Source organism: Cnephaeus nilssonii (assembly GCF_951640355.1).
Source record: "Cnephaeus nilssonii genome assembly, chromosome: 10".
Lineage (NCBI taxonomy): Eukaryota > Metazoa > Chordata > Mammalia > Chiroptera > Vespertilionidae > Cnephaeus > Cnephaeus nilssonii.
This window is the reverse complement of record NC_137081.1, coordinates 56,615,472-56,629,979: the sequence shown is the minus strand read 5'-3', so window position 1 is coordinate 56,629,979 and position 14,508 is coordinate 56,615,472. Positions and strand designations below refer to the sequence as shown.

Below are 14,508 nucleotides of genomic sequence, written 5' to 3'. Positions count from 1 at the left end.
CACCGCCCCCCCTCCCCCTCTTTTAGCTTTTTAGATCAGTATATTATTAGATTAAGAAATACTAGAGAAGAGATTATTATGATTTTATAACAAACTGCTCTCATAAGAACCCAGAGATTCCCACCCTGAGAGAATGGTTTTGATCTGAATTGGAAGGTACTGTGGATTCAAGCACAGAGCTTCTTGAATCTTCTATGAAGCAGCACTGCATTCTGTTTATGATAGCCTGCCCTCTTTTGTTTTAGACTCTTCCTCCTCTTTGCTGGTTATCTGTCTGCAGGACGAATATAATTCTGAGTATTTGCCAGGTCACCTGAAGACAAGGGGGAGCACCCAAGTGCCAAGGTTGTACTGGAGACTGGGTCTCCTGGTATTTACTGGTGCGATGTCACTTAAAACTAAGAGATCACAAAATGATAGATTCCTCCCACCCCCCCAAAAAATAAATAAATCTCTGAGGTAAGGCTGAAGGCCACATTCTGACTTCCCTGATAATGCTCCTCATCCCTCAGTCATACAATGTGGCTGGTTTCAATGCTGAATTATGAGTTGGCTAAATTTGGGGGAGACTTGTGGCATGCCTGACAAAGGAAGGGGCAAGTCTCTTTTTTAGGTGAGCCTTGGTTGAAATCTTCATTTTGGGAGCAAGGCTGAAACTTTCCTTACTTCGGATTCCATAAAACTCCGAACATCATGCAGCAACAAACTCCTAAAATGCTGTGATACAGAGCAATCTTTTATGTTACTCAAGCCATCCGAAGAGCCACGTCTACAGAAAAGGTGATGCTGAGACCAATATCACATATCAAGTGTTTTAAGGTTCATCTAGCACAGTAATTTTGTTTCTTGCAATAGCTCCTAGGGATAGTTTATAGAAAGGCAACATCTTTTGATTTTATCATGACAATAATTTCAAAAGTGGAAAGAGGCTTCTGAAATATTACCATTATCTCCTAACAGCTTATAAATCAAAACTTTCCTGGAGTCTAGAATAAAACCATGAAAACTGTGGATATTATGTTCAACTAGAGTTTTAAAACACAGAAAAGAGTGATCTAATAACGTAAAGGTAGATTTTGACAGGATATGGGCACCTACTAGGGTAAACTTTGACACTGAATACAAATCAAAATGTTATTCCAACAAAAAGACATTATTATTCCATAAAAGACATTCTGGGAAGAAGAATTAGGACAAAGGTATCTCTTGTTCATGAACCCTGCAGTGGGGTTTTACACGTAGTTTCTCTATCTCTGTAGCTGCCCTCTTAAAATAAGAGAAAGCCAGGCAGGTGAAACAGCCCCAGCTAACACAGCAACCAGTCTCAAGACAGTGAATCTGCCTATGGGAATTTTTCTGCCAAGCTAGTGTTATAATTAAAACACTAAAATTGGTCACCAACATATAAAATTGGTCACCAACATATAAATAGCTAAAATAAATAGAATCTGGATTTCTGGTTAGTATACGTAAAGGTAGCCAGAACTATGGTGAGTATGTCTGAGTTAAGATGGAAATCTCCTTTCCTACTTTAAACACATAAATATTTTGGACAAACTGTAACACAACACTACACACACACACACACACACACACACACACACACACACACACACACCAATGTCCCAGTGCTGAAAATGAATGGAATTCAAAATCAGAGCAGTGAGAGGAAGCCAAAGCCTAGGGACTCTCGGGGAAATGGGGGCCTGAGATGGATCTGAGAACTTGGTGGCAGAACTTTTAATATTAATTAGTTGTAGGGCCTGTGCACACAGGAGCTAGAACCAAGCTTACAAAGAGCAAGAAGTCATGCAGGGATCGTCCATACACAAAATGGGAACTAGACGCACTATGACCACCCCCCAGGAAAGTGACAAGGGGACCAGAGGAGTGAAGGGTCAACTGGAGAACCCAGGCTGGGGCTGTGCATCTGTGCTGAGTCAGCACCCACTCCAGCTCCCAGCACAGGTCCCGAGTCTCAAGTTAATATACCAACTGTTCTTGGGCCAGTGAAAGGCATGGGGCCCTTAGCAGAGGCAAACATAAAAGGTCTCTGTAGAGATGCTCTCACTACCAGGTCACAGTTCCTAAAGGAACGCACAACTCAAAAAGAGAAAGCTTAATAACTTCAATTACTTGATCATTTTAAATTTCTGTGAAACTACAGATGCCCACAGAGAAAATTTAGAGGCAAGTGACCAATGGAAGAAAACATTTGGAACCCATATAACTAATGAAAAGAAATGCAGAATTTATAAGAACTTCTACAGATTAATAAAGAAAAAAATAGACAAATGGACAAAAAGTACGAACAAGCAATTCACAGAGGATGAAAACTGCCCAATGAATATGAGATTTTCAATCTTGCAAGTGATCAGGAGAGTCCAATTTAAAACAATGAAACACTGTTTACATTTATAAGATTGGCACAAGTCAAGAAGAAAAGTTATAATATCTTATAAAATAAAAATAAAAAACCTTATTAAATGGAAAGCATACAGATCCAAGAGCATAGTAATTCCCCTCCGAAGTGTACCCTAGAGAAAGCTGTGCAGATATGCCCCAGTGGACATGTATGCGGTGGCTGCTACAGTATGGATGCAAGAACAAAACTTTAGAAACTTAAATGTCAACCACTAAGAGAAGGGATAGGTGGTAGCCTAGTTCTACAATGGAACACTGTGTTGCAGTTAAAAGGCATGAACTAGGTCTCTGTCTATTAACATAAACATATCTCAAAATTGTAAGGTTGAATGAAGTACATGCTGCAGAATGATCCAATATGATAGTATTCATGAAAAAGTTTAAATTCACAAGCTACATATTAAAATATGTGAAAAGCAATAATAGATGGCCTAGAAAGATAGAAATAAAATTAATGATGGAGATTGCCTTTGAGGAGGTAAGAAGGACAATGAGAATGAGTACATCCTCAAAAGAGGACTTCAACTTTATCTGTAGAGTAAAATAATCTGGGGGATGAAAATATTAACAGTTTCAAGGCTAGGTGGTGAATAGTAAAGCATTTTTTACATTATTCTCTGTACTTAAAAAATACTTTCTAAATGTACTTCTATCCTATATAATAAAAGTCTAATATGCAAATCGACCAAATGGCAGAACGACTGGCGGAATGACTGGTCGCTATGACGTGCACTGACCACCAGGGAGCAGACGCTCAATGCAGGAGCTGCCCCCCAGCCCGCAGGCCCCAGGCCAACCAAGGGAGGCAACCAGCGGTGGTGGCGGGGGGCAGGGGCAGTGAGCGGGCAGCACCAGGCCAGCCAAGGCGGGTGCCAGTGAGGGCTCCCCCCATTGCCCTGCCAGTCGCTCCACAGATCAGCCCTGATCGCCGGCCAGGTCTAGGAACCTTACCCATGCACAAATTTTGTGCACCAGCCGATAGCTATGATTTGCACTGACCACCAGGGAGCTCAATGCAGGAGTGGAAACCACAGACATGGAAACTTGGAATAGACTGATGAATCTCAGAGGGAAGGGGGGAGGGGGAAGGGTGGGAAGAGATTAACCAACGATTTTATATGCATAATAGTGGCCCGGTGCACTGATTCATGCACCGATGGGGTCCCTTGGCCTGGCCTACAAAAATCGGGCCAAAACCAGCTCTCTGACATCCCCCAAGGGGTCCCGGATTGCGAGAAGGTGCAGGCCAGGCCGAGGGACCCCACTGGTGCATGAATTCGTGCACCGGGCCTCTAGTAAATAAAATAAAATAGATGCCTTGGTCCTATTGAATTGCAAGAGGTTGACCATGAATTTGGCTTACAGCTTAATTATTCCTTTTATTACTCTTAGTTCAGTTGTTGTTTTTGTTTTGGTGTCAGGTCCAATATCAATAGCTTACCTACAAGCTGATAAAAGTCTTTCTGCCATCTTTCAAAATGCCTTCTCACACGGACATTTTTTGACAGTCATTGACTGCACTACAGTCAACCAAAATGCTATCCCAGTACACTTGGTCTTTGCCATGGCCCTGCTCAGTACAAGACTTAACAACAGTCACAAAATCTGTCTTTTCTTTACCCTCAGCATCTTTTCTAATCATAAGTATCTGTGCTTATGCAGGTTAATAAAGTGGGTTCTCCTTCATGTCCAAAAATCTTCCTAAGAACTTCCTATGAAAATTCCATGCCAAACACCAAGGTTAATCAAAGCTCAATCAGGCAGTTAAACATTCATTCACACATTCACAGCAACAGCGAATTTTATACTTTTTCTTTCTTCTCTTCTCTTTGTAACAATTTCTTCTTCTTCCACAGTTTCTCTTTCTCCTCTTCCTTTTCTCTTCTTCTGGCAGAAATTTCCATTTCCAGCTGTGCTACCTCTTCCTGGTGGGCTCGCCATTGAAGAACCTGAAATAGAAATTCATTTCAATAACTATCCACACTCATGTGATTTTACCGATCACAATGAGACTAGGTTCTGTAACAAGCAGATGTCAAAGTTTTTCCAAATACACATTAAAATTCTGTGTGCACATGAGTGTGATATGTGTGCAATATGTGCGTGTGCTGTAGTGTTAAAAGGAGAAAACAACCTTAAAATCACCTCATTCAGAAATTCTTCACTTGGATTCATGGAGTGAAATCCTAAAGACTCTGTGAATTGATTTAAAAGGATCTATGGATTCTCATAAATAACATATGAAAATTTCTCTGCACAGGTATGTTTTTCTGAAGCAACAGTTCCAACTTCTGTTCAACAATTTTAAAAAATCACAAATGCTCCTAAGATGCTAAAAAGTTTAAGAACCACTGATTATTTCATCCTCTTTATTTTATAAGTGAGCCCAAAGGAGGATGAAAAAAATTTTTTTCAAGACATTTAAAAGAACTTTTGGGGTACTGATAGGTGTTATTGGTAGAAATAAACTGATACAGCCCTTATTAGGCAATATGTATCATAATATAACATATGTATAGCCTTTGACCCACATCCCACTTTTAGGAAGTTACCCAAAGACAATTGGACAAGTGCACAAAAATGTACCCATTGGAACATTCACTGCAGTGCTGCTTAAACACAAAAATTGGAAAGAGTCTAAGTGTTTGGCAATAGGAGACAGCTTAAATGAATTATGGTACCTTCATACAATGAATGCCATTGAAAAATATGCTTTTTATTTATATTCACTTACATAGAAAATGCCCACAACATATTGTTAGGTGCAAAAAAGCAGGTGCAAAACCACTTTACAGTGTGATCTCATTAAAATAAATATCATCTATGTATCTACACATAGAAAGAGATTTTGAAGGATGTTTATCAAAATAATATATTGGCTATCTCTGAATAGCATTATTTCATGGAATTTTAAAAATGTATTCCTTAAGCCTGTCTGTGCCAAGGTATATTTTTACAGTGAACATGTATTATCTTTGTAAGCAAGAAACCAATGAAACTAACAAATAAAATCAAACCCTTACATGTTCCATGGACACATGTATCTAAGGAAGCAGAGAGAAGGGAGATGGAGAAATGTGCAGAACTTTTTTTTCAGTAAAGGAGGGAACTAGAATTCCCAACTTAATACCTTGCATTACATACTTGATATAAGCATGACTCCTTATGGTAATACATAAAATGAAAACTGAATAACTAAAATGTCCTAAAATATGATGAATTAAAGTGACTACACAATTAAACTCTTTTGCACTTTAACTATTCTAAGTTTGTCCTCATCCATAGGTGTACAATTTTTGTCCAGTCTCTTCCTGCACCCACCACACCCTTTCCCCCTCAAGAATTGTCAGTCCACTCCCTTTCTATGCCCCTGATCCTATTATATTCACCAGTTTATTCTGTTTATCAGATTTTTTTATTCACTTGATTTTTAGATTCACAAGTTGATAGATATGTATTTGTTGTTCATAATTTTTATCTTTACCTTTTTCTTCTTCTTCCTCTTCTTAAAGAATACTTTTCAGCATTTCATATAATACTGGTTTGGCGGTGATGAACTCCTTTAGCATTTTCTTATCTGTGAAACTCTTTATCTGACCTTCAATTCTGAATGATAGCTTTGCTGGGTAGAGTAATCTTGGTTGTAGGTTCTTGCTGGTCATCACTTTGAATATTTCTTGCCACTCCCATCTGGCCTGCATAGTTTCTGTTGATAAATCCGCTGACAGTTGTATGGGTGCTCCCTTGAGGTAAATAACTGTTTTTCTCTTGCTGCTTTTAATATTCTCTCTTTGTCTTTTGCCCTTGGCATTTTAATTATGCTGTGTCTTGGTGTGGTCCTCTTTGGATTCCTTTTGTTTGGGGCTCTGTGTGCTTCCTGGACTTGTAAGTCTATTTCTTTCACCAGGTGGGGGAAGTTTTCAGTCATTATTTCTTCAAATAGGTTTTCAGTATCTTGCTCTCTCTCTTCTTTTGGCACCCCCATAATTCTGATGTTGGTACGCTTGAAGTTGTCCCAGAGGCTCCTTACACTATCTTCATATTTTTGGATTCTTCTTTCTTTTTGCTTTTCCAGTTGAGTGTTTTTTGCTTCTTTGTATTTCAAATCTTTGACTTGATTCTTGTGATCCTCTGGTCTGCTGTTAGATCTCTGTATAATATTTTTTATTTCAGTCAGTGTATGTTTAATTTCTAGTTGGTCCTTTTTCATATCCTCGAGGGTCTTGCTAAATTTATCAGCCTTTCCTAGAAAATTCTTGAAAAACCTTATAGCCGTGGTTTTGAACTCTATAACCAGTCATTTGTTTTCCTCCATTTCTTTCATTTGTGACCTGTTTCTTTGTCTCTGCATTTTGGCTGCTTCCCTGAGTTGATAGATTGGCTTTGTGTGCTAGGTGTCCTATAGGGCCCAGTGGCTCAGCCTCCACAGTTACCTGAGGTGGACACTCTTGGTGCACCCCTTTGTGGGCTGTGTGCACAGTCTTGTTGCAGTTAAGCCTTGATTGTTGTTGGTATCACTGGGAGGAATTGACCTCCAGGCCAACTGGCTGTGAGGATCAGCTGTGTCTATGCTGTGAGAACTTCTGTGCTGGAGACAGCCTTATAAGACAAGACTTTCAAAAGTCTCTGTGCTCAGCTTGAATGGGGCGGAGTCTCAGGGCGGAGCAGACAGCATTGGTTTCCCGTCAGCTCTGCCCTAATACGCCCCTGTGTCTCAGTGTCCCGTGGTAATCGCTGCAAGCGCTTCTGAGAGAATGCCGCCCTCCAGTTCCGCCCACTGCCAGACAGTCCAGTTTCTCCCCGAATGAGTCTGGGTCCCCAGAGTCTCTCCCGGAACTGGAGTTCAGCGCAGTTGGGAGCTTTTGTCTCCCTCCCGCTTGAGAAAGCCAGCCACGCACTCAGTTACCAGTCCTCTCCGCGCACGCATCTCAGTACCTCTGCCTCCTGCAGCTCCTCTGAGTCTCAGTGTGCTTTTCTCTTTCCTTCTAGTTGTAGAATTTCCACTCAGCCTGTGGTTCTGGATGATGTCTGGTTCCTGTGGTTCTGGATGATGTCCATTTTGTCTTTTAGTTGTAGTTTTGAAATTTTTGTGTGAGGCAGCAGTTTAGGTGTTTACCTATGCCACCATCTTGGTTTCTCCTACTTGCCTTTTTTGCTTAACAGCCATTTTGGCATCTTGATGGAAGTAAGTAACATTCCCATAAACTTTTCTTACCAAAAAATAAGAAGGAATATAATCAAACCTCGATATCCATGAACCAGGATACAGGAAATTCAGCCAATAGAGAAACACAAAATGACAGTATGGGAATGCAGTCAGCAAAACTGAACCCTGAAAACTTTAAGGGACTTTGAGAAATTACAAGAAAAAATAAAATAAGGAGAACTATGGATTAGAAGAAATTTAAGAAACATAGCGACCAAATATAATATATGGATCCTATTTGGATTCTGACTTAAATAAACCAATGTGAAAAGAAATTATAAAACAACTAAGATTTCAATTTTGATTAGTTAATTGATGCTATTAATAAAATATTGTTAAAGTTTTTAGGTTTGATTATAGTATGGCTATGCTTTTTGAAAGAGTTTTTCAGTTTAGAGAGATACTGAAATACTAACAGATGAAATACTACGTCTGGGGATTTGCTCACTATTAGTTATCCTATGGGCGTGGGAGAGTAGGTAAAGGCATAGATGAAACAAATTTGACTAATGAGTTGATGATAACTGTTGAAGCTGAGTGATGACAGACTTTTGTCTATGTCTAAAGGTTTCCACACTAACAAATGTATTTTAAAAAACCATAAGATATTTGTATAATCAAATACTGTACTCTCAAGGTTCTCAGAGAGTAGGAAGAAACTTTGAGATGCAGTGAGCTAATGAAAAGAAAAATAGCATACACTTGGCCTTTCTGAGTACTGAGATTATTTCTGTAAATTCCAATAGAAAGAAATTTGGGCCTTGGAACTACTCTTCTCACCTTTTGATTTAAGACTAACTTATGGGAATTATAATTAAACTAGAGGCCCAGTGCACAAAATTTGTGCAAGGGTGTGTGTGTGTCCCTCAGCCCAGCCTGCACCCTCTCCAATCTGGGACCCCTCGAGGGATGTCCGACTGCCCGTCTAGGTAGGATTGGGCCTAAACGGGCAGTCGGACATCCCTCTCACAATCCAGGACTGCTGGCTCCCAACTGCTCGCCTGCCTGCCTTCCTGATTGCCCCTAACCACTTCTGCCTGCCAGCCTGATCAATGCCTAACTGCTCCCCTGCCAGCCTGATTGCCCCTAACTGCCCTCCGCTGCAGGCCTGGTCACCCCCAACTGCCCTCCTTTGCAGGCCTGGTCCCTCCTAATTGCCCTCCCCTGCTGGCCTGTTCACCCACAGCTGCCCTCCCTTGCAGGCCTGGTCCCTCCCCTGCTGGCCATCTTGTGGCAGCCATCTTGTGTCCACATGGGGGCAGCCATCTTTGATCACATGGGGGCAGTCATCTTGTGTGATGGTCAATTTGCATATTACTCTTTTATTAGGTAGGATAACCTTTGCATAAGTGATACCACATAATGTAAAGATGCAAAAGTATAAGTAGCTACCTGTAACTGGAGAAGATTTCTGTTTCCAATGGCAAATATAGCAAGAAAATTACCAGACCAATAAAACTGGGATAACCCAGTTTAAGCACCAATTTATCTGATTTCCCCTCCTTTGCCATTTGCAAGTCTAAATGATGTTTCTCCTGTTCTCCAGAAAGTATAAGATTATGGTTATTTTTTTTAAACGGACATAAACACCATAAATAAAACAAATGTAAGTTCAGCAACCAAAAGCCAATGGGTTGTAGCTGCCAAGCAATATATGAAATGCTGGAGCAGGGAGGGGAGGGGGACTCTCGGGCAAGTCAGCATCAGCCTTTAGACACTAAATTGCTTCCATTTAATATTGGAATCATGAGGATGGTCAGGGACCCTGAGAGGTTTATTGACTGAAATCAATAACTCACAACATCAACTGTAGTTATTACCATACCCCCCAAAAATGTGAAGAGTAAAGGAGAAAAGGTTGTTGAAGCTGGCATTATATCCCAAGTAGCCAGAGATGTGAGATCTTGATGAGAAACATGCTCTGCAGCAGTCGGTATCCAGGCAGCAAGGTAAATGGGGCTTTTCAGAATGCACAATGGGGAAGGTCAAGAATCTAGTGGGAAAGGGGGGAGCATTGAGAAATCCTTAACCAATGGATGCCCACAGAGGCAGCCAAGGGCTTTGGATGGCTCCCATGTGGAGAGAATGACAACCGATTATGGTATTTTTGAGATGCCCAAGAATAAGAAAGCTGGCTGGTGGGTGAAGAAATCAATATTAGCACAATAGGCTAAAGCACAGAAAACTTCTGAGCAAACAGTGAGCAAAAAGGAAGAATAGACTGGAGAACCTTTTAGTGGTTTTATCTTAAAGTGTTGGCTAATTATGCAGCTTTAAACAGAGCTGGCGAACATAGCTGTGTAATAACAATAAACACAAAAGAACGTTACCACATGGCAGTCAGGAGTGCATTGTAAGGAAAACATTATTTAGATTATTAACTTCGGGACACTTTACCAGATCTTTAGTTGATATTTTAATATTCCTGCCAGAGGTACAGTCTTTGAATGAATCATTAGCCTAACAAAAATCAAGTAACGTTTAAAATATGTTCATCTATTGCAAATAATAAATTAAGGGTTGAAAATGAAAATGATTAGCAGCATTACATATATTCCTTGCTCTTACTGTAAAAGTAAAAATGGTTCAAGTGAAATTAAAAACACATATATTTTCAGAATGAATAAAATACTAGAAAAACAAAAAATGAAACCCATAAAAACTTCAAAGGTAATCATGAAAACTAACATTAAGGTAACAATAGTAACACAATTTTATATCAAAGTTGAGAGCTTTGAAAAAAAATCTATTATAAATGGCAATGTGCTAAAAAAAATAATGAGTACAATGGTCCCCCTTTATCTGTGGGACATATATTTCAAAGCCCCCAGTGGATGCCTGAAACCATAGACAGTACCAAACCCTATATATACTATGTTCTTTCCTATACATACATATCTATGATAAAGTTTAATTTATAAATTAGGCACACAAAGAGATTAACAGCAATAACCAATAACAAAATAGAACAATTATAAATATACTAGAGGCCCGATGCACGAAATTCCATTTAATATTGGAATCGTGAGAATGGTCAGGGACACTGAGAGGTTTGACTGAAATCAATAACTCACAACATCATCTGTAGTTATTACCATACCGCCCAAAAAATGTGAGGTTATACAGCCCACCCAGTGGTCATTCCAGGTCATTCGCAGTCCGTTCTAATTAGCCTATTAGCTCTTTATTATATAGGAGGATACTGTCATAGAATCTATGTGACTGTGGTGTCTCTCTCTTTTCTCAAAATATCTTATTGTACTGCACATACGGCATGGATATGCTGGACAAAGGAATGATTCATGTCCCAGGCAGGACAAAGCAGGACAGAGCGAGATTTCATCACACTACTAAGAACAGCGTACAATTTATCTTATAAACTGTTTATTTCTGAAATTTTCCACTTAATGTTTTCAGAGCACACTTGATGCTGGGTAACTGAAACTGCAGAAACTGAAACTGAGGATAAGGAGGGATGACAGTATTCAACTGTTAGTCGGTACACCTGCATTTTTGTCTTATTTCTTCCATTGTTACATTGTACAGTTTTCTCATGTATTAATGGAGAGGACTGAATCAGATGATTTCTATAGCTTCTTTCAAAAATTTTTTAATTTAAATATAATTTGTATACAATATTACATTAGTTTCAGGTGTTCACTATTGTGATTTGACATTTCTATACCTTACAATGTGATCTCCACACTAAGCCTAGTAATCATCTGTCACTGTGCAAACTTATCACTACATTGACTATATTCCCCTCCACCTTTTTTTGCTACAGTTTTTAAGTTCTATTATTCTGATTTTATTTTATGTTTTTCTTATATGGATATATCACAATATATGACATGCTCTGAATTTTCTTCTATAAGCAAAATGAATTGCAATGAGAAACATTAGTATTTTACAGACCTGTTAAATAATAATAGGCAATTAAATATTAATATGGCATTCTATCAGCCATATTTATGGAAACATTGTGTCATGCATGCTGTTTCATATAAGAAAAGTACCATCTGACCAGTGCCTGTAACTGACAATAATAAAATATTAAAAACCACCATTAATGAGGGTTTATTGTGTGACAGGCCTATGCTTTATAAATGCATTAAACACATGGTGTGATGTAATCCTTGAAACAAGGAAGCTATCTTCTTCACACTTCATCTGGCCAACTTCTGCTTATCGTACTCAAGTCTGAGCTAAGATGTAATTTTTTTTTTAATCCTTACCTGAGGATATTTTTCCCTTGATTTGTAGAGAGAGCAGAGATAGGGAAAGATAGAGAGAAACATCGGTGTGAGAGAAACACATCAATTGGTTGCCTCTGCACGAGCCCTGACCAGAGGCTTGGCCGGGGAAGAGCCTGCAACCAAGGCACATGCTCTTGACCAGAATCGAACCCAGGACCCTTCCGTCTGCAATTTGACGCTCTATCCACTAAGCCAGTCCAGCTCGGGCTGAGCTTACATGTCATCTGCTCCAGGAAGCCTTCCCTAACTCTCCAAGTCCAGGACAGGTGTCTCCTCTTCTTCCCTGGCACCTTGACCCTTTCCTCTATTACAGCATGCATCAAACCATTTGGATTTGCCTGTTTCTCTGACTTGGCTACAAACTACTTTTTTTAAAATCCTCACTAAAGATTTATTCATTTAATTTAGAAAGAGAGGAAAGGAGACAGAAAGGAAGAGACAGAGAGAGAAATATCAACCGGTTGCCTCCCATACATGCCTGAACTGGGAATCAAACAAGTAACCTTTTAACCTTTTGGTGTACAGTATGATGCTCCAATCAACTGAGCCACTCGGCCAGGCTTGGCTACAAACTTCTTAAGGGCAGGGACCAAATTTGTCTTATTCATAGTCCCTCTCCAGAGCACAGAATGGTATCTGGCACTCAGGAAAGGTTCAAAAAAATACTTGTTGGTGGAAGCATGAATAAGGCCCTGGGCCATGCCTGGAAGTTAGATTGACAACATTTCCCCTTCTCCCTGCTGAATTGGTCTTTAGAAAGAAAAGGTACCCTCACCAAACCAAATGCTACCATTTTCTGACCCTGCTGCTGTGGACTCTCCATCCTTGCTTTCCCCAGTTCTAGCTGTTTCTGGGCTTCCTATGCTCCATGCCTGCTTGTCTGATAGCGAAAATACCAGAAAACCTATCAGGATTTTCAACAACTAATCTGTATTTCCAGCAATGTTAGAGGTCATGCGCAAAAAAGTGGCAAGCACACCCCTTTCTGTCTTTTCCCTACTTGTTCCTATACTAGTAAGCTTCTAAATTCAGTTCAGCTGAATACATTTCATTTTATTAAATCTTTAATAGTCTGATAGGTCCATTAAATTCTTTCCCAATGTCCCACCACTTTCCAATATTACCTAAATAAGCTTTTTTCATCTCAGTGTCCCTTTTATGTTCAAATTTCTCACATGAAATGTGGTGCCTGTGCTTTCGCACATGTTATTAAAGCTCTCTATTCTCTCCTTGGCATTTTTGCTTAGCAGAAAGGTTTGGTTTTTCCTCTTGGTTTCACAACTGTCCTTTGGTTTTTTGAGTGACTTCATAAGTGCATTTTTATCACCTCTTTTTTGAAAACTGCTTTCCGTTTTCTTTTTACTAGTTGTTCTCGGAATCTTAAAGATTATGCACTGTTATCTTGACTGTTTCATATCCTTTACTTTTCAAATAAAATCTTGCAACGTTTCATTTAATTAGGTCCTAAAGAGTCTTAACCTTAGTATAAAACAATACTTGTAAAGGAAGAAACAAACTAAATGTTAAGAAGAAAAAAACTATTAACAGATTTTTTTTTCCTAAGGAACAAATTTTACAAACCTATCAATTTTATTTATAAAGCTGCCAAAGCCAAGTTGTATAATAGAATCAGAAAATGGAGCTAACCATTAGGAAGTCATTTGCCTGTTGATGATGAGATCTAGGGAAATCACTTCACATTTCTGGGCCTCAAATCCTCTTTGAAAAAATATATAGGACCAGATCAGTTTTTCAAACAGAGGGTCACAACTCCTTAGTGGGTAGTGAAATCAATTCTTTGGAAGGGAACTAGTGTTTTTGATAGAAGAGAAAATATCAGAGTGTATCTCATTATTATAGTAAGGCCGTTTCAAGAAATTTTTTCATGAAATTGTGTGTGTGTGTGTGTGTGTGTGTGTGTGTGTGTGTGTGTGTATTTGTAATGCAAAATACATTTTCACTGTAGGTCACAGTCAAAGAAGCTTGAAAAACACAGCATGAAGTTCTCTATAATCTTTTCCAATCATAAAATTCTATGGCTCTGAGATATAAAAGACCAAAGCTATTGTCTTTCCATCATTAAGCCACAGGCACTCCTTCTGCAGTCAAACCAGAAACATGATATAGAAAAGAGAACCCAGGATTTGAAATCATAAAGCAGACTTTGCATCCTATTTCTGAGACTTGTTAATGGTACTCCCTCATGTACATTGTTTAACCACCTGGAACTTCAGATTAATGTAAAATGTGATAACAGTGACATGCACCATACAGGGTTGCTATTTAAACACTATTAATTTGCACAAGCCCAAAACTCAGGAACCATTCTGACACTCCACATATAATCCATTGCCAAGTCCTGTTGAATGTACCTACAACTACCTCTTGGACCAATTCACTCCTCTTCATCTTTATGGCCCCCGTCCTAATGCTACAAGGATGCATCCTGCATCCCCTTTTTTCCAATCCCTGTCCATATCCTCATCCCGCTCTCCATAGTTTCAATGGTTTTTACTGCTCTTGGAGTGAAGTCTGAACTCCAATTATAGGCCTCCAAGGTTGACTCTGCCTATGTCTGCAGCCCCAATTTATTTTTTTTATATATTTTATTGATTTTTTACA

General features: G+C 39.3%; 1 protein-coding gene across 5 annotated transcripts in view; it reads right to left on the bottom strand.

The window, feature by feature from the left end:
• Window positions 1-14,508, bottom strand: part of CCDC148 (coiled-coil domain containing 148) — a gene marked incomplete at its 3' end in the record, with an annotated part of 216,997 nt that overhangs the window by 66,056 nt on the left and 136,433 nt on the right. For all 5 annotated transcript variants that reach the window (XM_079782912.1, XM_079782908.1, XM_079782910.1 and 2 more), the window contains one exon: window positions 4,233-4,373. In XM_079782912.1, coding sequence (XP_079639038.1) covers window positions 4,233-4,373 — 141 coding nt within the window. The remainder of the gene's footprint in view (window positions 1-4,232; window positions 4,374-14,508) is intronic.